Raw genomic sequence first — 27,018 nt, forward strand, 5'->3', positions numbered from 1 at the left:
TTTTCATGTACAAGATGTTCTATAGTCATAGCAACATTAGCAACAAACTGTTTAAGATGAATTCCGTAACAAAGACTAGAGGCCACCACCTAAAACTGGTAGAAAAAAAATTCAAACACAAGAGGCGGAGCGGGAATCTTCTCAGTTCGAGCGGTTAGGGTCTGGAACTCGTTGCCACATGCAGTGATTTCAGCAAATAGTGTGGAATCATTCAAGAAGCTTTTGGACGATTTCCTGAGAGACCATAATATACGAGGGTACATGTACTCTTAAGAATGAGGTGACTCAAGGACCTATACACACACACACACACACACACACACACAATAGTTTGGACCTGATGGACATATGTCTTTATGCAACCTCAAATACTATGTAACTATGTAACTAGACGCAAATGACATTCGGGTCTGGGAGCCTCAGCTTTAGTAATATACAGGTGAAACTCGAATAATTAGAATGTCGTGCAAAAGTAATGGCAGTAAGTGCTGCAAAAGGGGCCCAAACCAAGTACTGAGTACATATGCATGCTTGTACTTTTCAGAGGTCCGATATTGTTCTATGTACAATCCTTGTTTTATTGATTGCATGTAATAATCTACTTTTTTGAGGTTGTGGATTTGGGGTTCTTGGGGTTTTCATGAGCTGTAAGCCATAATCATCACAATTATGACAAATCACGGCTTGAACTATCTTGCTTTGCATGTAATGAGTCTATCTCATATATTAGTTTCACCTTTTAAGTTGCATTAGTGAAATAAATGAACTTTGCACCATATTCTAATTATTTGAGTTTCACCTGTATGTCTATGGCTCACAAACCCGAATGGCATTCGGGAGCTAACGAAAGCAAATCAGATCCCGAATGCCATTTGGGTCTGGGAGCCATATACATATATTACTAAAGATGAGGCTCCCAGACCCGAATGGCATTCAAAAGCTCCCCAATGCAATTCGAAAATTTGGATCCCGAATGACCCATTGGGGGTAGATAGCTTGAGGCACATAAGTTCCTTATATTGCTGTGATTATAGAATTTGCATAGGTCACATCAAAACACTGATCATTATTGGGTGGTCATCCTCATTCATACACGCTGCACCAAAATGGCAGATGGAAGTCAAAATGTGAGGTAAAACCAGTGGCAGGAAATGTCTGGAGCCTAGCCTCAGGCAGCACTCACAGGCACCCTCTGTCCTGTGATGGCCAAAGAGTATGTCATTTTCAGGTCAGATACTTTCAACCTCAGAGGTGAAGTGTCTAGAAGCGACTACTGGGTGTCCAAGAGGGACCAGTGGCAGGAGCTTGCAGAACATGTGCCAGAGGTGCTTGCCTACCCGGCTCTAAGTGTCTTATCAGAAAGAGTTTTCAGCGCATTTGAAGGGGTGAATGACAGACACATCACAGGCAATGTGGACCACCTGACTTTTATCAAAATGAACCCGGCTCAGCACACTGCTGAGTCTTTGTCTATGGAATATCATATATTTACAAAGTAAGAGCACACACTCTGCACTCTAGGTGCTGGTGCTTCCACTGCTGCCTCCGCATTCCTCTTACTACAGTTTATCTGTAATCATTACGAATAATAAATGAATCGTGCTGGGCTGGTCACTAATTCCAGTGCCAACCCATCCTCTCTTCCACCCCCCATGTGCCATGCAATACAAATGGGACACCATGTTGTACTTTTTACCCCTCAACCGCAGAGGACTGAAGCTTTACATTTTACATTTTGGTTACCATGAGAGATGCCGACTGTGCAGCCTATTTCTGCTTTTAGCTTGCGATCCTTCTTCGAAGTACTAAGAAAACAATCTTTGTGCCCCACAATGTTGAAACAGGGGTTTTTAGCGAGCAGACCAATGCATGGCTAATGTTCCTAAATGTACACCAGTTAAGGCTCATACTGAAAGAGCAAGGTCTTTTAATTTGACTGGCATTTCTGTAAAAATAAATGTTGACATAATGAGCAAAGTATGGGCTGCCAACGTTCCTTGTTGGAAGTCCCAGAAATGACCCTCAGTGATCATGTAACATTGTATACCACCATAGGGGACCTCACAAAGCTGTAAATTGAAGGATTTGTGTCTTTCACATGCTGTCCCCAAAGCAGTATAAAATGGCTCCTCCCTACCGCTGTACACGTTTCCCCCTTTTTTTAAATAGCAGCAAGAATTTGTAAGAGATGCGGCTTAATCTCGGGCTTTGTGAGGGTTTTTTTTTTACTCAGATCAGTAAAAATTTAGAATTCCCTTCTGCACTCAGTAGTATCAGTTGAACACTTGGATAGCTTCAAAAAACGCTTAGATTATTTTCTCTGTTCACAGAATATACAGGGATATGGGAGTTAGCAATATGTGTATACGCTCACACATACACAAACACACATACTGTATAGGTTGAACTGGAGGACCTGTGTCTTTATTCAACCTTACCAGCTATATACCATGTTCCCCTGACATGTGTTGGCCTTCCCATGATATTTTCTGCGTTTGGTTGCTGTTGTTCCCCACCAAAGGCTCGAACAACCCAACAGAAATATTTTACCGTTGACTTTAATGGGGTTCAGATTCCATGCCTTTGGAATACCGAAAAATGTGGCCTGTTTCGTCAAACTGTCCGCAAATAGAGCAGAGCCATATTTGAGCAACACTATTCATAATGACATACCAGATGTGGGAGTAACTTCCATTTTTCATCTTTTTTTTCTTTTCATTTCCTCATAGACCTGTACCTCGCTACTACAGATATCTCCTGGCTTTTGTGTTTGCTATTGATGAGGTCAACAGTAACGCTGATATTTTACCTAATGTGACGTTGGGATACCATGCAACTGACTCCTGTAGACATGTGGTTAAAGCCATGGACAGTCTCTTCTGTATTTTATCTGGACAGCGATATGGAGTTCCCAACTACTCCTGCCAGAATCATGACAATCTAGCTGGCGTTATTGGAGATCAATCTTCGGACACATCTTTGCACATAGCTCAATTGTTAAATATTTATGGTTATGCCCAGGTAAGAATAGAAGAACCCTTATGTCTAAAAAGAAGTTTACTTGTATTTGGGATCTTTGTGGTCTGCTTTTATAGTGACACTAAACTGAGGATATCAATCTTACAAATGCATTCAAGTACCTTAAAAGAGAACTATGGAGTAAGAGTTTTTCCACCTAGTTCTTTTAAGGGTCACAGGAGGGCATATACTAGCGTCCTCCCATGACCCACAGCTCAGTATATAGTGAGCTACAGCTAGCGGTATACTGAGACTGCCGCAGGCTGGACGGATCCCGACATTACTGTCGAGATCCACCCAGCTGCGTGAGTGACAGCTGGCTCTGCCTATCTAGAGGCAGAGCCAGCTGTACCCGTCCCCTCCCCCGTCTGTTCTGCCAGTCAGCGCTGGAGGATTGGTATGCGCTCACTTCCCAATCTATTGAGCCGACGTGTGACAGTTTCATTGTCACACGTCGGCTCTAACTATGAGGATGAGTGATTTTCACTCACCTCATAGTGCTCCATTTAACTATTAACCTTTTTACTGCCAAGGCCTTTTTTTTTTTTCTCCATTTTTTCATCACAAGTATATGTCCACATTTTACGCCTGAAAATTGCTTCAAACCCCCAAGCATTACATATTTTCTGAAAGCCAAGACCCTGTATAGCCTTATGTTGCATGATATTAGCGCAACTCTTTATCAAACCCAACATTTTAGTGAAAAATGCACTTAAGTTGAATTTAGTGCCCAAAAACACAATAAAATACCCATTTTGTTTTGTAAATTATAAAATATAAGGTTACAGCAAGTAAATAGATACCCAATATGCCCAGGTAAAAAATAGTGTGCGTCCGTCAAACGGCGACAAAATCCAGTACCCCAATAACTTTATAGATGATGCTATAAAAGCCCCTACATCGAGTATCAGTATCGAGTATATTTACTGGTATTTGTTTTTACAGTAATCGCAGATGCCGAGTACTGATATCGATGTCGTGTGCCCCGATTATCAGAAAGTCGCCCTGCTTCCTGATTGGTCAGGAAGCCAGGCTGCCTAGCAACTAGTGAAGCTGGCTTCTTAGCCAATCAGCAATCTGGGCGGCACATCATGACCCGCCTCTCGGCTTCCTGTTTGGCTAGGAAACTGGCTTCACTTGTTGCTAGGTAGCCTGGCTTCCCAACCAATAAGGAAGCCGGGCGGCATGTAATGACCTGCCTCCTGATAGGCTAGGAAGCCGGCTTTACTTGTTCCTAGGCAGCCTGGCTTCCTGACCAATCAGGAAGCCGGGAGATGGGTCATTACGTGCTGCCTGGCTTCCTGATTGGTTAGAAAGCCAGGCTATCTAGCAACAAGTGAAGCCGACTTCCTAGCCAATCATGGAGGCGGGTCATGACCCACTGCCCGACTTCCTGATTGGAAAGGAAGGAGGTAAGTATCGGAGCATTTGGACTAGTACGAGTACGCGGCCAAATATTCTGTATCAGCGCCGATCCCAGTTATTGGCCAGGAAGCCGACTGCATGCTGAATGGCCGGCGAAGCCGGCTTCCTGGCTAATCAAGTGAGTCATTATCTGCTGCCCGGTCTTCCTGATTGGCCAGGAAGCCAGCTCCATGTTCCCTCACAGCATTCCTGGTCAAATCTCCCTCTGACTGGATGTTCTGTATCGGGGGTAAGTATCGGAGCATTTGGGATTGTACGAGTATACTAGTACCTGTATCGGTGCATTCTTACCAAATACCATGAATCTCAATGTTTTGTTGTGCTTACAAACTCATTGGGGGGAATTTATCAAAACTGGAGCAGACATTCACTGCAACCAATCAGCTTCTTTGTCTAATTTTCAAATATTACCTGAGCAAACTGAAGAGAGATGCTGATTGGTTGCCCTGGGCAACTGCTCCAGATTCTGACTTCTCCAGTTTTGATAAATTCCCCCCATTGAGTATAAAGGCATCTCAGATAGAGTGTCGATAAATGGCTCCTTTTCAGATTGGTCTAGGGTCATGAGTGGCGGGCCTCAGGGTTCTGTGCTAGGCCCCATACTATTCAACCTCTTTATTAACAATATCAGGGAGGGCGTGAATAGCCATGTGTCCGTGCTTGCTGATGATACCAAAATCGGGAGGGTAATCGACACGGACTTAGACATTATAACATTACAGGAGGACCTGTATAAAATGGGGGAGTGGGCAACTACTTGGCAGATGAGGTTTAATGTTGATAAATGTAAAGTAATGCACTTTGGGGTTAAATATAGGCAAGAGGAATACACATTAATGGGAACTCCACTAGGGAAGTCAGAAATGGAAAAAGATTTAGGGTCATTGTAGACCACAGATTGAACAATAGCAAGCAATGCCAGGCTGCTGCAAACAAAGCAAGCAGAGTACTGTCTTGTATTAACCCCTTCATGACTGAGGCCCTTTTTTCATTTTTTGCACCCATGTTATATTCCACATTTTAGGCCTGAAAATGACTTAAAACCCCCCAACATTATATATTTTCTGAATGCCAAGACCCTATAGAATAAAATGGTGGTAGTTGCAAATTTTTATGTTGCGCAATATTAGCGCAACTCCTTATTAAACCCCAACATTTAGTGAAAAATGTAATTTAATGCCCCAAAACACAACAAAATACCAATTTTTTAAATGACATATAAAAGATGAGGTCACAACGAGTAAAACGATACCCAACATGCATAGGCTACAAATTGCGTGCGTCTGTGAAACGGCGAACAACTGCAGTACCCCAAAAAGTCAATAGAAGACGCTTTAAAAGCCCCCACAGGTCATCAATTTAGAGATACCCCAAAATACTGGCCCTAGAATTATTGCTCACACGAAGGGGTTAAAAAGGGAATGTACTGTAGAGACAAAGCGATCATTTTGCCATTGTATAGATCGCTGGTTCGGCCTCATCTGGAGTATGCGGTCCAGTTTTGGTCACCAATACACAGAAAGATTGTCCTTGAGCTGGAAAGAGTCCAGAGAAGGGCAACTAAACTAATTAAGGGGCTATGAGACAAGGTTACTAAATTTTAACATGTTCACCCCTGTACCCTATACAAAAGTTTTGTCCAAAAAAGATCACATGGCAGTGTTTAAGCCAATCGCCGGTATTTCAGATTTTAATGCCTGTCTGACAGGCACACCGCTGAAAGTAATGGAACCAGATCATTGGCATTATCAGTTGAAAAATTATTATTCTATGTCCAATTATCTGATGCCAATGATCTGGTTCCATTACTATGTGATCTTTTTTGGACAAAACTTTTGTGATTGGTCACCTCTTAATTTAAAAGAGCAGGATATAGGAGAGTTCCTTTAGGTCCTGATGAAGGGGGCGTGCCCCTGAAACGCGTAGACCTTTCGAGCTCACGGGGTCAGAGGACGCTGATGTGTTGTATCCCTTCAGACTCCCGCTGCTAGAGATTTTACCTTTCATCAACTTTTACATGCTTTTAACCACCGACCTTTTTGTGAGTACAATTTCAGTTGCGTGTTGTACAAATACATTTTTCGTTACTATATAACTATGTAAGATATAAAACAATGACATCCATAGGTCTTATATACATGCCCCAACCTGGGTTTCATTTTTTCGACTTGTAAGAGATAGAGAAACCTGCTGTTGTGAATGCTGGGAGACCTCTTTGGGCTGCGAGTTCTGTTGGGAAAAAAAATCTAATTTTTCTCCTGTATTTTTTGGACTATAGCAAGAAAAAATGTTTGTACTAAGCACAACATCATGGTGACACCTTAGAATTTTCTGCAATCGGGATTTGGAATCCAGTGTATGACAGGAGGTCTAAGCTGGGCACAGGGTCCTTTTTAACAACTGTGGAAAAAGTGACAGTGGGCTGTCATGGCAGCTTTTGTTTAACACTGGATTGTTTGTGTATATGTACATGACAGATGGTAAGGCAGGGTGTTGATTTGCTTTAGCTTGCTAGCTAAGGACCAAGCATGTGTTGCCTTTCCACACATCCAGGCCTATATATAACTTAAATATCAATAACCTCTCCCTGTAAAACCACATAATATATATATATATATTATTATTTTTTTGTTAGATCAGCTATGGTGCAACAGATCCTCTTTTATCCAATAAGTTACTCTACCCATCCTTCTTCCAAACACTCCCCAGTGATAAGACCCAGTATCTGGCGATTGCCGAGCTGTTAAAACACTTTGGTTGGACGTGGATTGGTGTTATTACATCTGATGATGACGCTGGAGAGAAACAAAGTCAAGAGCTAACCAAACAGGCTGCTGAACATGGCATCTGTATTGAGTACATGATAAGTTTACCAGCTGGTCAGACCAGTAGGCGAATGGGTAACCTAAATAAGAAAAAACAGATCATTAATAACTCAACTTCTAGTGTTGTTGTACTTTGCGGCACTATTTCGTTGGTCCCAATACGTTTTCTTGAAATTCAAAGCAGCGTCGGTCATAAGAAGACATTAATTTTTTCAGTAGATCCAATTACCCAGTTTTCACCAAATGAACAAGAAAAATCTCCATTCCATGGAAGTCTGGTGTTTTCACCAATCACTAAAGCAATCCCACGTTTGAAGAGAGCATTAGAGTGGATGAGCTCAGCGAATAGTCCACGTAACACTTTACTGGAATTTATCATTGCAATTTACTTTAGATGCACATCTTCTGATTCAATACTTAACACGGCAGTTGAGTTCTATTATGGACATAAACTTCACACTTGTAACCGCAGTATACTTTTAGCTGAGCTCCCCGACTATATATACTACACTGAAAGTTTTGGAACAGCTTATCAAGTTTATCGATCTGTTTATGCCATGGCACATGCTCTGCATGCAATGCAATTATACACATCAAGGAATCTTAACTCATGCACAGGATGTTATAGATATATGCTCAAGGTAAAGTCATGTGTGGAGCTGGGCATTTGGCTGCAGATTAATAGTATTTTCAGGGATCTTATCTGGAAGCGGAAACAGGCACGGTTGAAGTTGGATACCTTGCAGAGAACCAAAGATCTAGGGGGCCTGGTTCTCCCCAATCCATGGCTATATTTTATAGCCTCTCAATTATAGCATACTACTACATGAGGATCAAAGTGACCATTGGGAGCCACATAAATGCCAGATGATCAGGATGGAGAAATACTGTTCGGAAGTGGTTTTGTACAGACAGGCATTTGACAGTTCTTTGGGCATGGTTGTCCATTTGGGATGTGGTTATGACACCTGGGGCTCAATTTTCAGTCAAGTTGTTTTCATTGAGATATCTAACTTATGGGCTTTCTAATGTTTCTGCTGCTTCTTCTTTCCTCTTGACCACTGTTACTTTTGTTCTTGCTGCTTTCCCTCAATCTACCTGTCTTGGTTTCTGCTTTAACTCCTGCAGACTTTGATTGGCCTTCCTGCTCTCTAAATTTCATTCTTGTGTCCTGGTGCATTGCTTAACTATGTCCTCAGGATTGCCATTCATTTTGGGCTTGTGAGTGATCATGCCCACGTGGCAGCCTACATCAACACACATCCTTATTGTTTCAGGCTCCTTTTAAAGGGCAACTCATTCAAAACTCTATTTGGCCATAGCAATTATTACTACTCATGCAAGCTGTTCTGATTGCATATCTCATACTAACCTTTTTGTTTAAGCCTGCCTGCAAGTCTTTCCCTGAATTCTGCCTGTGACACTACGTGTTATGTTTTGGCTGACAAATGCTATTTAGATTTACCATTACTGACTCCTTGTGCAACCTTCAATACTGTTGTGTCTTATCACCAAACACTGTCTATATCTGGTGGGATGTAAGTCCTGCTTGCACAGCAGCTCTTTAAATTTTTTTAAATATTTGACATTATTCTTTTCCCTCTGGTCTTGTCCTTGAACTGTTCTGATACCCGTTTTTCTTGTTATGGCCAACAAGTTATAGAAGTATCCACAATCTGCAATGTAAATTGCTAAGGGCACCCATGGAACAAATTAGAAAGTCGGATAAAAGAGTACAGAATTTTGCAGTTATCATAACCCAGCCTATTTGCCTGCACTTTACAAAAACCTCTGCCAAATCTTCTGAGATTCTGCAGTCCTAATACACCACATAAAATTACTCATGTTTATCACTAATCGGAATAATTTTTTTGTCCGAAAATTGCCTGTGGGGGTGGGGGCTAGCCCCCCCTTATGTAATACAACTTAATATTTCTGTTTTTGTGTGAAGTATCTGTGCAATTATGCGAGATCCAAAGTTAAAACCACTTGATCTTACCTTATCTAACGAAGATCTATTAGCCTGAATGATTTTTTTTTACAGAAAACGGAATGTGGGGGCTAGCCCCCCTTATGTAACACCAAATAATATACATATTTTCTCTGTAATCATGTGAGATCTAAGGTCAAACCGCTTGATCTTACCGGATCTAACAAAGATCTATTAGCCTGAATGTTTTTTGGCCAGAAAATGTAATATGGGGGGGCTAGCCCCCCCCCCCCCTCATTAATCACGTAATAGGTCTGTAATTATGTGAGATCTAACAAAACAATTAGTTGATCATACCGGATGGAACAAATAGCTTCCAAATTAGCTGTTTGTTCAATTTTCTTATAGTGGGGGGCTGATGATGGGTTAGCCCCCCACTAAAAATAACTGTTAATATCTCTTTTTCTATGTCAGATCTAATGCAAACAACAACTGATGATGATCTAACCAACTGCACAAATTTTGATTTTTGATAACCCGGCTGAGGTATATGAGATTCCCACAGAGGCAGAACTTCTTTAGATGATACCAAATGTGTATGTGTTTATTCTTTTTTATTAAAACAAAGAAATGTGTATTGTTTTAGCACTTTTTAAGAAGAGTTCATTTCCGAGATCCCACTGGCGGGGAAGCCTATTTTAATGAAAGAGGAGAGATATCCCAACTATATTACATGTACAGTTATGGAGTTCTTGTTGATGGGAAGTTTGCCAACAAGCACATTGGGACTTTCAATGTCTCCGCTGCTGAAGGTAGAAAGCTTGATATTTTTGAAGATGACATATTCTGGAAACATGGCGAGGTCAGTGCCTTTATAACAGCAATGAGACACTACAGAATATACACTGAGTGGCCAGATTGTTATGACCACCTGACGTTTGTAGGCAAATTAGCTATAATTTTGCGCTGAAGTTGCTAGAGGGCCAGACCATTATAAATAGGGAAGCAGGTTGTTTACCACGACAGTAGAAGTGATTTGTTTCTGAAGATTCGGGGAAACAACGCGATTTAACAGCCTTTGAACGTGGGATGATTGTTGGCGCTCGGAGCCATGGAGCGAGTATCAGCAAAACAGCAGAATTTGTTAAATGTTCAAGAGCAGCTGTTGTTAAAGTGTTTAAAGACTGGACTGTCAGCCGAAAATCTGGGTCTGAACGTGCGAATTGTGGCCATCAGCGACTAGTCAATGTTAGGGCAGAACGGAGAGTGGCAAGACTGGTACAAGACAACAGAAGGGCAACAGTGCAGTGTCAGATTCCTCGCATCACCTTTTAACATCTCATGGAGTCACGAGGCGGCCCACCGAAGTCATCTCGTGGCCCAATGAAGTACTGATGGGGTGGTCATAATAATCTGGCCAGTCAGTGTACTTGTCCCTCAAAATGGAGACCAACCCTTCCGTAAACTATTCTGACATGATGTAGAGTTCTGTGATGGACCTGAAATCTCCTGAGACAATGTCATGTCAAAATGTAATGTTGTGTCCTAAAGTGGTAGTACATTCTAACTCTCAAAGGGTTTGATTTACCAAAGTGTCCAATAAGGTGTAGGGAATCTATGCTCTATTATGTACAACAAAATTAAAAAGATCAAGTCTAGAGTAGGATCAGCCGTCAGGACAATAAATTAAGTAAAAGGCAATAATGTTACTGATATTCCAAGGTATAGCACAAAGACTTGAACATTGGTAGTAGGCATGGGATTAGTACTCCAGTCCATTAAAGTGACGCTAAGCTCAGGAGTTATATCTTAAAAATACATTCAAGTACCCTATTAACAAAAATGTATCTTATTTGTGTATCATTCGGCTGTAGATCCTCAAATCATCTCTGAATTGGTGCTGACACCGTCCTTCCTTCTGGAGGGGGGCTACTTTTGTTCCCCATGGTCCCTGTGTGTATTGTAAAGTAGTCACTGCTCCAGAAGGAAGGACAGTGTCAGTTCCAATTGAAGATCTACAGCCGAGTGATACGCAAATAAGAGACATTTTTGCTAAAAGCGGACCTTTACCAATATCTTCAAAATAATATCAAACACACCTTTAGTAATGTTTAGTAATGACAATCTACAAACAGATATTTATATATAATTGCTGGCTTTTTATTCTTTGTATACCTTATTTTTCTTTTCCTCTTCATTCATCTGACAGTGGCCATTTTTTACTAAGGGAAGATAAATCCATCTCCCTCTATTAGCTGGAACTCTGTCACATGTGATTAGGGCATGTGACCATGCACATCACCTCAGGGGAGGAAAATGCCTTTCTCTGAGATCTCCTGAGATTACAGATGAGATTTCCCAGCAATGCTCTGCTGATGTAACCTTCCCAGGATGCAATGCTTGGGCACGATTACATAATTTGTGCCAAAGTAGACCAGGAAGTGGAAAAAATAAATAAGTAAAGGTAAAAGCAGAATATGTTTGTTTAGCTAATGAAAGTAAAATTATTTCATATCAGCATGGTGATGTGATTATTAGTCAAAGGGGGCAAAGGTCTGCTTTAATAGTTAGGGTAGTGGAATGCATTTTTAAGATTTAAAGGAGAACTATGAGGTGAGTGATTTCCACTCATCCTCATAGTTAGAGCCGACCTGTGACAAAGAAACTGTCACAGGTCGGCTCTATCGATCGGCAAGTGAGCAGAATCCACATGCAGCTGATCCACTCCAGGAATGAAAGGGGGAGGAGGCGGGCACAGATGGCTCTGCCTCTAGATAGACAGAGCCAGCTGTCACTCACGCAGCTGGGTGGATCTCCACAGTATTGTCAGGATCCGTCCCGGCTGCGGCGATCTCAGTATATCACGTGCAATAGCCCACTATATACTAAGCTTTGGGTCACGGGAGGAGGTTAGTATATGTCCTCCCATGACACTAAAGAGAACTATGGGGAAAACACTTACTCCATAGTTCTCTTTTAACTCCCAAGTATAGGGGGACTTTAAGCTAAATCCCATTTCTCTGTGTTTTTTGCTTCATGCATGATTGTTACACTAAGAACTAGATAAACACTTGGTATTGTCTTCAATATATTGTGGCTGTAAGATGACAAATGACTTTCCAAAGTTATTTTGAAGTTCTTGTAATGTTTTGGTTTTACATCTAGATTCCTATATCTACATGTTCTGAACACTGCCCACCAGGTTATAGAAGCATTATGAAGAGGGGAATCCATCGGTGCTGCTTTGAATGTCTGCAGTGTTCAGAGGGAGAAATATCTAATGAAACAGGTAAAATTTCCTTCTATGCTACAGTGCATGTTATCTTGAAGACCATTTCACTTGATGGGCCTACCTGAGATGCTGCATTGGCAAAAGTAGTTTCTTGCCTCGATAAGCCACAGAGATGGTAAATCTGAATTGTACTCACCAAACCTTACGCAGTTCCCCCAATGATCTCTTTTGACTTTTTCATTTTTGCTATAACTCAATGTGTTTTGTTAGTGAGACATTCAGGTTTTTTTTATTTTGGTCAGTTTGGGGTATTTAAATATTTTTCCCCCACTTCCGTGCAATTGCCAGTGGTAGGAAGTAGGGATACACCAATGCCTGTTTTTCGGTATCGAGTACGAGTACCCATATTTTTTTTTCGATACTTGCCAATAGCGAATACTGATACCGGAAGACTCTGGTATTAAGGAACACGGGCTGTGTGTAATGATTTGCCGCCCAGCTTCCTGATTAGCTGGCTCCATGCTCCCTCATCACCAAGTGACAAGAAAGCATGGAGCCGGCTTTCTGGCCAATCAGGAAGCCGGGCAGCGAGTCATTACACGCCGTCTGGCTTCCTGATTGGCCGGGAAGCCTGGTGACGAGAGAGCATGGAGCCAGCTTCCTGGCCAATCAGGAGGCCGGGCAGTGTGCAATGACTCGCCACCCGACTTCCTGATACCAAAAGTTCCGGTATCGGGATAAGTATCAGGAGTATTTGGCCGAGTACGAGTACTCGGCCAAATACTTGGTTTCGGCACTGGTACCGATACCAGTATCGGTATCAGTGAATCCCTAGTAGGAAGGCTTCACTAGGGTACAATGGATCAGTTAGTGCTGAGTGATGGAGCTCTATGGTATCAACATGTTTTTGTTTTTTTTAACCATTTAATAGAGATAGGGGGACTGATAATGGGAGACCTTGTCCATGGACAGGAAAAAAATAATAGTATAGTGGATGACTTTATTCTAAGATATTTTCCTGACCTAAGCCACCATATTATTTTGTTTTTCACTTTCGCTATGTCTTAAGTGAATACATGATGAGTTTCCTTTAGCACAAAAGCAAACATAAAAGATGGCCTTTCCTGACTTTCTAGCCAAAGCATTGCTTCCTATGGGCACTGGAGGATGCTCACAGTTGACATGCTTTCAGAGAGGGGAGATATGTATAAGTGTGTTGGGACTCAGTCTGTGTGCACTCAGTGATACATGCAGTAGATTACGCTCAAGAAGGGAAAAGGAATAGAGGAAGGTGAGGCTCACAGGACTAAACAGCAGGGAGGTGGAGAATCTGCAGAAAGTCACTATTGTCAGTGTCCATAGAATGCATCAGAAACTGCTGGGAACGTGCATCTGATATATCATTCTCAGGGAGGAACCAGGTGGCCATCATGAGGGCCTAGAGCAGATGACAGATGAGTTAGAAAATAAATTATTTGATTTTTCATTTTCAGACAAAGGATCATGCCATACATGTCCAGAAGACCAGTGGCCAAATGACAACAAATGCGCACCAAAACCTGTGGAATATCTGGCTTTTGGAAATGATACAGTAGTTCATCTGATTTCCATTATCTCAGTCATATTATTTCTTAAAAGTTCCACTATTTTGGGAATCTTTATTGTATTTCGGGACACTCCACTTGTCAAAGCAAATAACCAATATCTGAGCTTCATACTTCTGGTTTGCATTATGTTGGGTTTCCTCTGTGTGTTTTTGTTTTTGGGCCGCCCAGTACACACAACATGTATGCTGCGTCAGACATCATTTGCAATCATCTTCTCGGTTGCTATCTCCTCTATTTTGGCCAAGACTATCATGGTCTACTCAGCCTTCAAAGCCACCAAACCCGGAAGTCCCTGGAGGAAATTTATTGGAGTAAAAATCACTAACTGTGTGCTTCTGCTTTGCTCTTTCATTCAGGTTTTAATTAGTATCACTTGGTTATCTATTTCTCCTCCGTACCCAGAAAGTAACACTAATTTGTATGTTGACAAAATTATTATTCAGTGTAATGAAGGATCTCCGGTGGCATTTTCCATCCTCCTGGGTTACATGGGACTTCTAGCAGCTGTGACTTTCATTGTGGCTTTCCTGGCCAGAAATTTACCAGATAGTTTCAATGAAGCCAAATACATCACCTTCAGCATGCTGGTGTTCTGCAGCGTCTGGATCGCTTTTATCCCGGCTTATATGAGTGTTACAGGAAAGAACACTGTGCTTGTAGAGATATTTGCTATACTGTCTTCTACTGTCGGCATTTTGGGTTGTATATTTTTACCAAAATGTTATATTATATTGGTGAGACCAGATTTAAACTCAAAAAGTCACTTACTAAAACAAGCACACAATACACTGCGCAATAACATACAATGTAAAGCAACATAATTTATGTAAGCATATATATATTTTTTGTAGTCTATTAAATGACTTTTGAAATATCTCCCTATAAATAAAAGATGGTGAGATAGAGCTTATTGTTCTGAAGCTCATAAATCCAAATAGCTCTTCCAATTTTTTTAATGGAAAACATTGACCATTATTCCAGTGACGTGCGGTACCTTCGCTTCTTGGTAAAGCATTCCCTAGCCTCGCCCCTAGCATGCCCAGCCCGGCCCCCAGCACGCCTAAGCCCTGCCCATATCCCGACGAAGCCCTGCCCCCATCCCGCATAAGCCCCGGGTAGTGTGAAAGAGGGAGGGAGGAGGAAGGGAGTTCACAGGGAGGAGCCTCCCTGTCCCTCACTTGCTCGTCGCTGCTGAGGCATTGAGATCCTGGCCTCAGTGTTTTTTGTTTTATTTATTTTCTTGATTGGACAGCTTGGACCAATGGTGCTTTGCTATTGGTCCAAACCATCCACAGAGCTCACGCCTCTAACACAGAGTAGAGGCTGTGACAGCTCTTGCCTCACTAGGGTACACAAGCAGTGGGGAAGCCCGCTGCTGTGTAACCTAACTACCCGTCAAAAGCCAGATACAGCACTGCCTGTAATTAACAGGCAGCTCTCAGCCCATGACAGGTTACACAGTGGGGAGGATTTCCATGCTGTGTAACTTGTTACAAGCCGATCTGAATGGAGAAAAATCTGTCAGCTTCAGACTTGAAGGTGACAGTTTTGTCCTCCATAATACTAGGTGAGGCTCTGCCCCTCCTGCCTCCCCTGACCGCACATCCCTGCATTATTCACTAAAGAATGTTCACTGTGGAAGTTCACTATTCACCCCGCAAAGTAAATTGGCACTTAGCTTAGCGAATGAAGTGCATTTGGTTTCTCTTGTACCTTTTATATTCTTGATGTACTGACCCTGATTTTCTAAAGGAATTAAGCGTGTTCACTTTGCAAACTTCACCTCATTTACTAAGCTTCATAAAACTTCCCTTTGCAAGGAGAACCTTCACTTTGCAAATAGAAAAATCACATAGCTTAGTGAATGAGGTGACGCTGTGCTGACTTAAATCGAACAATCATGTGGAAGCAAATAAAAATAAAGTTTTTTTTACATTTTCCTTGCGCATAACTGGGTGTTCTTTGCAAAGCACATTTTTAACACATTTACTGGGCTAAGTGGGAATTGCCTTGCAAAGTGAACATTCTTAATCCCTTAAGGGTTCTTCCACACGTGCGTTGAGAATTTAATGAAAGAGCAACACTGATTAACGCACCTATAGTGTTAACAAGGCATTTTCAAGGCATTAGGGAGGCGTCAAAAACGCTTGCAAAATGCCCTGCATGTAGGGGAGTGGGTTAAAAAGTGATGTAGTAAAGGGAAGTGACCAGCAGTGGCCACACTTCTATTTTTTTGAAGAAGTCGCAGTAGCTGGGCAGACGTGGGTCATACAATTCTGGGTGTTGCTCAACTGCTTGAATTAGCTGTGCAACATTTATTTCATGACTGGTTCTGGCTGATACTTGCAATGGCTGTCCAATGGTATGGCTGGCACTGCTAAGCTGCCACTGTTATGGCTGGCACTGCTCTGGATGACACTGATAACAGCTGGCATTACAGGATGGCATTGGTCAGGCTTTCACAGTTTGCAAGTACCTGGCTAAAAGCTGTCCTCTTGCTGCCAAAACGCTGGCTGTGTGCAGACAGGAAGTGGCATCTGCACCTGCTCTGTCCACTCACTCTATGATTCCCCAGTGGTTTCTGGGATTGCAGAACCTCCTATGCCTCTCCTAAAACACTTGTGCAATGGTTCTTAAATGCCCACAAAATGCTTAAGGAGTATTGACCGAGCATTTGAGGGGCGTTTCAATATACTTAATTCCAGCAGGAATGCCTCCAGAACGCGACCTGCACTCTATTTTTGAACACACATCAACAGAACACAACACTAACGCCCAAGTGTGAACCACACTGGGCGGTTGCTATTGTATTATCCCACATGGGCCTTAGTAGGCGGCAAAGAGGTGTTAAAAATGCTTCTCTAATACCTGATTTTAACACACGTGTGAAAGAGGCCTTAGTGAATCAGGGTCAGTATATTAAGAACATAAAAGGGAAATGAGAAACAAAATTTGTACACTTACAGACTAGGCAATTTTGCCGTTCATGTGGATTTAAACAGGGGGATTCTTCTGTGCTGAGATGGTTTATAAGGGGACCAAATAATTATTATAGAGATAATTATTATAGAGAGTGATTTTTGCTATATTAATAAATGTAAATTTTGATGTAATCAGAACTTACATCACATCAGGCCCATGTATAGATGTATATATACACTCACTGGACGCTTTATTAGGTACACCTCTTCAACTGTTCGTTAACACATATATCTAATCAGCCAATCACATGGCAGTAACTCAATACATTTAGGAATGTAGACATGGTCAAGATGGTCTGCTGAAGTTCAAACCAAGCATCAGAATGGGGAAGAAAGGGGATTTAAGTGACTTTGAACACGGCATGGTTGTTGATGTCAGAGGTCAGAGGAGAATGGGCAGACTGGTTCAAGCTGATAGAAAGGCAGCAGTAACTCAAATAACCCCTCGTTACATCCGAGGTATGCAGAATACCGTCTCTGAACACACAACATATTGAACCTTGAAGCAGATGGGCTACAGCCACAGAAGACCACACCGGGTGCCACTTCTGTCAGCTAAGAACAGGAAACGGAGGTTACAGTTTGCAACGGCTCATCAAAATTGGAAAAACTTTGTCTGGTCTGATGAGTCTACATTTCTGTTGCGACATTCAGATGGTCGGGTCAGAATTTGTGTATTATTTTACAGTACATGCAAGATCGAGTTTTTCAAACTCTCCGGTGTTATGTATGGAGTAAGTACAATAAATAAAGTGTATGTAAGCTCTAACAATTCATTTCTGTTATTTGCTGCTTTTTGATCTGTCAAATATTTTGTTATATCTGACAAAACAATACCTGTTGATCCTGCCAAAGATCCAATTATCTGAAATGGTATACTGTATTTGCCAGCGTATAAGACGACTCGGCGTATAAGACGACCCACAAAATAATGTTTAAATGCACCCACTAACATCCATGGCGGTATTCCGGAGTGTGGCTTGGGGTTAATTTTCAGTACCATAAGCGGTAACCCCGAGCCACACTCGGGATTACAGTCTCTTACTTTGTCCACGATCCCCGCTGTGTGCTCTGTCTTCCGCTGAGCCAATCACGGCAGGCTTTGTATTAATGAATACAGGCTTTGTATTCATTAATACAAAGCCTGCCGTGATTGGCTCAGCGCGGTATACTTTATGTAGCCGAAGCTACATACAGTATACCGTACCCTTCCGTATACCGTACCCTTTCCTTCCGCAAGCAAAAATCCATTTTTTTGTACATTTTCCTTGCACATAATTGGGTATTTAGTTTTTCAAAGTGAATTTGTAACATATGTACTTGGGTATTCTTGCAAAGTGAGCATGTCTAATTCCTTTAGTTAATCAGGGTCAGTATATCAGGACATAAGGCTCCATTCACGCCTAGGCGACATCTACTATGCGCATTATAAACACGTTTTTCTTTTAGTGTTTTTGCGTGTTTTTTCCAGTGTGTTTTTGCATGCGTATATCAAGTTGCATGTTTTTATGAGCAGATTGTGGCACATTCATGTGAATGGGCAAAAGCACAAAAATAATCGCAACGTGCGTTTTCAAGCGTTTTCTATTGAGTATATGGTGTACAAAACGCCCTGAAATCTGCCCAAAAGTAGCTCATGTACTATTTCGAGCAACAGACGTATTTCTGCTTGCGACAAAACTCAAAGGTGTGAACGGGAGCCATAGAAATTAATGGGATTCCTTGGGTGGAGTGTTTTGTTGCAGTTAGCGAAGGGCACCAATACGCCTAGGTGGGGACAGAGCCTTTGGTTTTAAAGGAAATGGGTGGGTTCATGTAAGTCTGACTTTTTTGCTGCTGGTGCATTACATAGGCCAAAGGTTGTCAAAATATATTGAAACCATTGGATCAGCAAAATCCTTTGCCCCAAATGGTGGATGTCTTTTTCTTGGACATTTTAATGCAGTGAATGAGGACACCAAGCTCTGAATAGGCCCTCAAGCAGCTAGCATTTTCAGGAGTAGAGGACTGCCTCTATATTTTGTTAACACAGGTTTCTTCAAAAATAATTTAACATTTGACGTATGCTACTGTATGCTGCCCTCTATCAAGCACCAGTGGTAAGACCCAAAACCAGCCCAAAAAGTGTTTATGAGACAATAAAGGATTAGTTCGTAATGGTCTTTTTTTATACTTCTGGGTCCCCTTTGTGTAGCTTCCCCCTCGTTTCCTGTAAGGACAAGAAGTCCATCACAAACAATTTAGCGTCCTAAGGAAGTCAGGAACGCAGAACAAATCCATGTAATCACACTTCATCTTATGGGTAGACAAAACAATGTGTTTCTTTTCGGATTTTTCGCTCTTTTAGGTTTCGGGTCCGAACGCCATTTCGTTATTCAGTTTCAGATCTTTTGGAATTTCATTTTAGTTTTGGACGGGGTTTTCTGATTGGCCAGAAAACAGTAACATGTCCGATTTAGTTTCATTTTGAACAAAATTTGAATGGTTTGAAATTCCGTTAAAAGAACTTTGGGCTTATTTTGTATTCAGCCTCATTGGAATTTGGACATTCGGATGCAGCCAAATGTCCAAATTCATGAAATTTTGTCCAAATTTGCATTTGGAACAAAATTAAATTTGCATGTCTACTTATGGGGGCTTTTTTATTCAACTTTTTTTAACCTATGCACGTTTTTCTTTCCTTTCTGTGTATATTACGGGTGTTTGAGTATACTGATTGTGATCGCTACATTATCGAAGGAGGCATTGTTCTTTACTGGTCATGGGGTGAATTTCAAATAAAGAGGAGAAGCCTTACAGGTATTTGGTTTTTGGCCTCTTTATTTAATTGCAAGGTAGAAAGTGAGCCACCAGCACACCACAATTCTTATCATAAAAATGCCTTTATTGAAGTTAAGCAATCAAGGTATCACAGAAGTGACGCTTCGAAACCACCCAGGGTCCCCTCATCATACAATGTGAAATCAGTGATTCCTTCATCAGTCAAACATAGGGACTATGTTTAAAAGGTTATTAAAATTCTGCGCTTTGGAATATTCCTCAACAAACTATCGATAGGAAGCTGCTGCGCTATAGACAACCTGGTCCAGTTATAAATATAAATAAATGTACAACACTAGGGGCCCAGTGGACAGCTAATTAAATGGATCTATTCTAAAGGTGATTAGTTAATAAATAACAGCCAATATTGTATAAATAAATAAATTAATTAATTAAATTCAAACCTAATTGCCAATCCATTAATAGCACTTCCCAGATTTCACCCAAGGTGATCTGAGTCCACACCTCCCTAATTGTTCAATTAGAAACCGTTTACAATATAAATACTGTGATGGAGTGTGTTTAGAAAGGACTCAGATATATATAATTAATAAATATTTATTTCGATTCTTATTTTTCTAAAAATCATGCGGTTCAATAAAAACATCCAATTCACTTGAAGTAGTGCTTATGTGTGTCTCAAACTGTCAGTTCTCTATCCCTAAGACGGCATTTTTTTTTCTGCGCGCGCCCCCTGCCACGCGCACGGGCAGAAAAAAAACACCCGATGTAAAGAGCCGTTACCGGCTGTTTCACATACACACGATTGGCGGCTCTATAGCCTGCCGATCGTGTGTATGTGCTGGCTGCTTGACCCCCTCCCCCCTCGAGTGCCGCCGCCGCCGACCCCCGCCCTCCTGACCCCTCACCTTCAATCCCGTGATCCGCTGCTCAATCTGCGCCCCTGGACCGGCGCGGGAGGGTGTCAGGAGGTAAGATGGGAGGGAGTTCAGCATCTTCCTCCTTGCTGATCTCCTTCCGTGCTGTGAATGCGGAAGTAATGTGTAAATACATAACTGCTATTGCCAGAGATCACATACTGTATATTGGATGTATAATTCATTTTTTTAACTTGTATATTTAGCTTGACTTAAACAGAGCAGCAGCCCCTAAATCTTACTCATTTCAAAATTTTTCTGGTAGTTTTGGCTGCAACACCTGATTTTTTTTTTTATCCAGCAAAAACAGGGCTGAATTGAAAGGTGGAAATAACAGCCATAACAAATCTAAAAGCAACCGGAAAGTTTTCTCTTAAAAAAAGAAACTGCCTTCAGCTTCTGACTTCTAAGCTATCTGTCAGGGACTAGAACACCTCCAGTTGGCACTGTGGTGCTGGAACCGGATCCTGCTGTTCCAGTGCTCACCTGCAGGTGGCTTCAGGCAGCGAGTAGCTGTCAGGTACCAGACCACCTCTGGGTGGCACTGTAGTGCTGAAACCTGCAGTTCTGGTGCTCACCTGCGGGTGTCTCCCAGCAATCAGCAATTAGTCACCCCCTGGTGCTGGTCTGGGAAGGTATTTAGCCCCTCCTCACAGTGAGACTTGTGCCTCAGTATTGTTCCCATATCCCTACCTGTATCCTGGTTCCTGTTCCAACCTCTGTTCCTACCTTGGGCCCTGACTCTGACCTGACTCTTACCCCTGAGGTCTCCTGATCTGTGTCTCCTGGCTCTCCCCGTGTTGCCCTGCTCCCCAGGTTATACCCAGCCCTGTTATCTCCAGTGTGTGATTTGTTATTTGTATATAGTTAGGCTCTTATATGATACTTGCAGGTGTTGGTGGGGTTGCTTGTGGTTGTGTTGTTTTTGGTGTATCTAATAAATTATAGTTCACAGGAATTGTTTTGGTATCTGAAGTGTGGTCGCATATTTGGTTCACCTGTATAGATGCCTGCACGCAGTGTTGGGACACCCGTACACAGTATCGTGACACTATCCAGTAGCAAAAATGTTTGATAGAATAGTTTATGAGCTTCTTTTACTGGCAGTACCGCACTGTGTTGTCTTAAATTTTCAATAGAATGTAAAAACAGAGTGCACAAAAACACTTCAAGACCAAAATCCACATTCCCCAAACACCCTCCAATCAATGTATCCCTAATTTCCCCCTCAATTTTAAAAATTTTAGACTTCAGGTATGTAGTTGATAGAAATTGGCTAGCATTGGGACAATAAGTGAGCACTTGACTATTCAACAAATAGAAAAATATAAGGTTGGTTTTATCTTGCAAACAAATGAAAGTATATTATAAAGAGACAATAGCCTCAAATATTGTACAGTGGCTGAAAAGTACAGCTCTTTCTGGCAGCAGGCATCATCTGAAATTTGGAACTGCAAAGATTCTTGTATTCAAGAGAGGAAATACATCATTGCTCCATCCAGCACTGAGCCTCCCACACCCGGACACAAGTGTGTGCAGGCTAGGAACTGTCCACTCTCCAACCCAGCAACTAATAGAAGAAAGCCGCACAACGCAGTCCACCAAGAACAAACTTTTAATCTAAAAGGCTAACATTTTCCAGCACAACAGGTGTTGGAATTCTAGGCAGGTAGTCTTGTTGTGCTGAAAATGTTTTGCCTTTTGGATTAACAAGTTTGTTTTTACTGGACTGTTGTATACGGCTTTCTTCCATTAGCTGCAATACAAGCTTTCTAAATATGGGTGAAACATGAAACATGGTATGAAACGTAAACTTGGTAATAAACAATGGAGAGTTAATTCATGAGAATCTGACCCAGGCAGTCCATTTTCTTTGTTTAATGATTTGTTTTATTCCTGCTTCCTATCTTGTTCTTTCTCAAATAACACCATGATTTAGAAAAAGTATTACATGAAGAAAAATAAATATATAATTTATTGTCTACAAAATAGCATCTGAGATCTAACAAAATCTTTATCTTGCTCTGCCACGTCTATATAAGACCATTGTACTGATTCAGACTCCAGACATAGTGTGCACTGTGTGCACTCTGTGTGCACTCCGATTACAGAACTTTAATTCTCCATATAAAAGGATTGGGTAGGACAGTAACAAGGCTCAGTGATGAATGTCCATTGTGCACTTCTGCAAGTTACATTATGTCTATGTATGATATTACCATCAGACGGTGCAAAACTAAGTTCAGGACCTGGATGTTCTATTAACAAAAAAGAATATGTACACGACATCAGGTATTTCACTGAAGGGGACTTCATAATTGGTGGAATATTCGGTGTTTATCATCAAATAGCGAATATTAGAAATGTTTTAAACTCTCCGATGGCTTGTATGCTGTAAGTATTTTTATTTTTTATTAAAGTGCATCCGAAGGCAAAATGTTCCTTTTAGTTTTGGGTAGAGTGGGTAGGGTTAGACTTTCTTCCAAGTTTTTAATGCGGTCTGTGTCTCAGGCTGTCTCAGATTAACCCCTCCATTTGGTCTGGTTACAATTGACCAAATTTCACAGTTGTTACTAGAAGAAGATGTGACAGTTAATCATCCAGCGGTGACAACAAAGATAGGAATTCCCTTCACTTTGGTGTGATTTTTTTCTAATTTTCTGTGGTTTCACCAGGATAAGAATTCAAATGAAATTTCACCAGAATAGGCCAAAAATAACTTAAATGGTGTTTTAAGATTTTTACACTTTGTCCAAAACACAGCTGTGGGCTATTCATACACTTTAATACAACCTACACTGATGTCACCTAGGGTGGCCACCTGTCTGGGATTCACACAAAATTTGATTTGAATCCTGTACGTGCTGTGCTGTGTTTCCAGACAGCTGAAACCTAGACAGACAGACAGGGGTAACCATGGAGTCCTGGTCTTCCTGTTCATATGCAACTCCACTTTGTGCACAGTATGGAGGTAGATCTCCACTGTGACTGGGCTCTGATGGTAAGTACAGCATTCCCTCTTCCATGTGCAATGCTAAATGTATGCACTCAGAGCCAGGATTGTCGAGGGTGCAGGAGGATCCAGTGTGAGTGTTGTTTATTTTATGTCATATCGCCCCTAATGTCCCTCATGCCAAAAAACATGGATCTCAGCAATACATTTGTGATATTTAAACAGCAAAATCCCCCTAGCAAAAAAAAATCCCATAAATGGAGCTATCCAATGAGCAAGTAACCCAATAGTATGTAGTATATCAAAATATTTTAATGAAACATTGAGAAGGTATAAAGATAAATCCCCTGATACATAACATTTAAAAATCTTAAAAGAAAGACACGGCTTCCCTTGGATGGCCCAAGTGTAGGACAGGACAATCAGGGTTAATGTGCCAGCAGGATGACAGGCAGTCTCTGGTATGAGTGGATACACTGTATTGGAACAGTGGATATAGTTGTATCAAAATGTAACAGGATTACTCACTTCATTCATCTGTGGCCACAAAATGAAAGTCCATCTAAGATTTTGTAATAGATGTCAAGATGATATCTCAATGGAAAATATTCCTGTGATAAATTGTAATCCCAGTGGTTGTTTTAATAGATTTATTTAAAACATTTATTAAAACATTTATTAAAACAACCCTGATTGTCCTGTCCTACACTTGGGCCATCCAAGGGATGCCGTGTCTTTCTTTTAAGATTTTTAAATGTTATGTATCAGGTGATTTATCTTTATACCTTCTCAATGTTTAATTAAAATATTTTTGATGTACTACATACTATTGGGTTACTTGCTCATTGGATAGCTCCATCTATGGGATTTTTCTTTGCTAGGGGGATTGTGCTGTTTAAATACCATTTTTTGAAACCCAGGAGCTGAATCCATATAATTTGTTACTTATTGCGAGACTCCTTTTCCCCGTGACAGAGGTTTGGATACACGTTTTCTGCAAAGGATGTGTAAGCCGCACTGCCGCGCCAAGGCACCTCTTATAGTGCGGTCCTAACTCTAAACTATGAGAGTCTCCATCCTGGAGCACATGGGGGCAGAAGCTATCAAATTGGGTGCAGGCCTGTCAGGAGGACGCCCCACCTCCTTAAAGGTACAGAAACACACAAGGGATCCCGCACATCCCATTGGCAGCTGAGAAACCCCATGCGTCGCTGCACCAAATCGGTAAAGCAAAACAAACGACAAACGCACTCAACAATTTGTTACCAGTTATACAGTAAGGTGCACACGAAATGGGCTTTGAACAGTAGAACAGTAGAAAGGCCTCATGGCACACTCACAAACCAGCATGTAAAACAACTTGTCTCACCACTAAGGACAATGACAGAGGTTTGGATACACGTCTTCTGCAAAGGATGTGTAAGCCGCACTGCCGCGCCAAGGCACCTCTTATAGTGCGGTCCTAACTCTAACCTATGAGAGTCTCCATCCTGGAGCACATGGGGGCAGAAGATATCAAATTGGGTGCAGGCCTGTCAGGAGGACGCCCCACCTCCTTAAAGGTACAGAAACACACAAGGGATCCCGCACATCCCAACATGTGGACAGATCCTCTTCACCAGAATCCTTGGCTTCCTTGCAGCATGGCCGCACCTCACGGCAAGCTGCTTCGTCTGGATCGGGGGACTCCATAGCAGCGCTTGATCGTGCTACTCCTGTCTCCTCTCACAGTGGCAGCCCAGCGAAAACCAGGCCTCGCATGTCAGAGGAACGTGGCAACAACTCTGGGGTGAGCCAGCTTAATAACTCTTTAGATGAGAGTTAGAGCTGATAGAGTGCTGATAAGAACTATCATTGGTTTCCCAACGGCTAATCATCCAGTGTTAGACATGACCTTAAAGGGAATGCTGATTTCTCTGCGTAGTGCAATACACACCAATACGGTTTCTCTAGTTCAAGATCCCAGTCCTGCTGTTACCTCAATTGGTGGCAGACTGGACTATGTTAAAACAAAAATGGGCGAATTTGCATCCACCATCAATGAGTTTACAGATTCTCATGATCATCTTACCGTTGATTTGCAGTGGCTTAAATACAAATTGGCAGATTTAACCGATAGGTCCTGCTGCAACAATATTAAAATATGGGGCATACCTGAATCTGTCACTCAGCAGGAATTACACAGGTATGTTCACACATTAATGCGTGACAGACAGAATTCATAGTTTGCCGAAACCATCCTTCTTACCTGAGAGAACACCACACAATGTTATTCTGCGTACTCATTTTTTCCATATCAAGGAGCAACTGATGGCTAAGATATGCTCTACTCCTGTGTTACTGGATCCATATTTTAAACTGCAATTTTATCCAACTGTGTCGCAGCATACAGTGAACCAAAGGAAGAAGCTCACTCCAATTACTGGAGCGATTCAAAAGCATAATATCACCTATCACTGGGGCTATCCCACAAAGAGCCTACTTACCAATATAGGTTCATCTCATACTATCTCCTTGCTGGAGGAAAAAATTAAAGTGGCATTAAAAAATCCAATCATCTTCTTTCCAGTAGTTTTCAGCTGTCCCTCCAGTGCTGTTGCGGGTCCCTGATCCAGCGCTGACTCCTCTCTCTTAACTGGCACTTCCTGTCCCACAGAGTCTGTGCAGGTACACACTGCTGCATGTACTTACCTTGTGTTGCTCCTCGTCGCCTGGCCGAAGATCTGAACTACGCATGCACCCGCCCCAAGATCCTTTCGCGGCCTTGCGTTCTGAGAAAACACCACACTATGTTATTCTGCTTACTCATTTTTTCCAGATCAAAGACATTATTGTCGAGATCCACCCAGCTGCGTGATTGACAGCGGGCTCTGACTATCTAGAGGCAGAGCCAGCGTTACCCGCCCCCTCCCCCGTCCAATCGGACAGGGGAGGTGGGGAATTCCTGCAGGGAGCCGTGAGTGACAGTCACGGCTCTCTGCAGCGATAGATCGAGAAGTGAGCAAGCGACGGTATGTGTTCGTTTACTTACCGATCGTTTGAGCCGACCTGTGACAGTTTCATTGTCACAGTTCGGCTAGAACTATGAGGCTGAGTGATTTTCACTCACCTCATAGTTCTCCTTTAAAGATTATAACTGATATGCATTGTAGTATCTTTGTTTATATCCTCCATCTTGAACGATTGTTGCGCTGTAGAATTGTTTTTATTGACTTAGCTTGATACTTTTTTTCCTTGTTCCTGTGATCTCTGTATTCTATCTAATTGTTTAAACTTTAAGAAAAATGATTTGGAGTGTAGTATTTTGTAAGCAGGAGTGCTTAATACATTTTCAGGGTTATTCACAAAA

At 41.8% G+C, this 27,018-nt stretch overlaps 1 protein-coding gene across 1 annotated transcript; it reads left to right on the forward strand.

Moving 5' to 3' along the window:
• Positions 1-1,202: 1,202 nt before the first annotated feature.
• On the forward strand, positions 1,203-25,494 carry LOC108795637 (vomeronasal type-2 receptor 116-like). The gene is made up of 7 exons (XM_018566927.1): positions 1,203-1,495; positions 2,730-3,021; positions 7,118-7,909; positions 12,364-12,487; positions 13,924-14,844; positions 20,670-20,770; positions 25,312-25,494. Exons 1-7 carry the CDS (start codon positions 1,203-1,205, stop codon positions 25,492-25,494), a joined length of 2,706 nt encoding a protein of 901 aa, XP_018422429.1.
• Positions 25,495-27,018: the final 1,524 nt, after the last annotated feature.

The sequence above is a fragment of the Nanorana parkeri genome, unplaced genomic scaffold, assembly GCF_000935625.1.
Source record: "Nanorana parkeri isolate BGI_ZX_2015 unplaced genomic scaffold, ASM93562v1 scaffold989, whole genome shotgun sequence".
Taxonomy (NCBI): Eukaryota; Metazoa; Chordata; class Amphibia; order Anura; family Dicroglossidae; genus Nanorana; species Nanorana parkeri.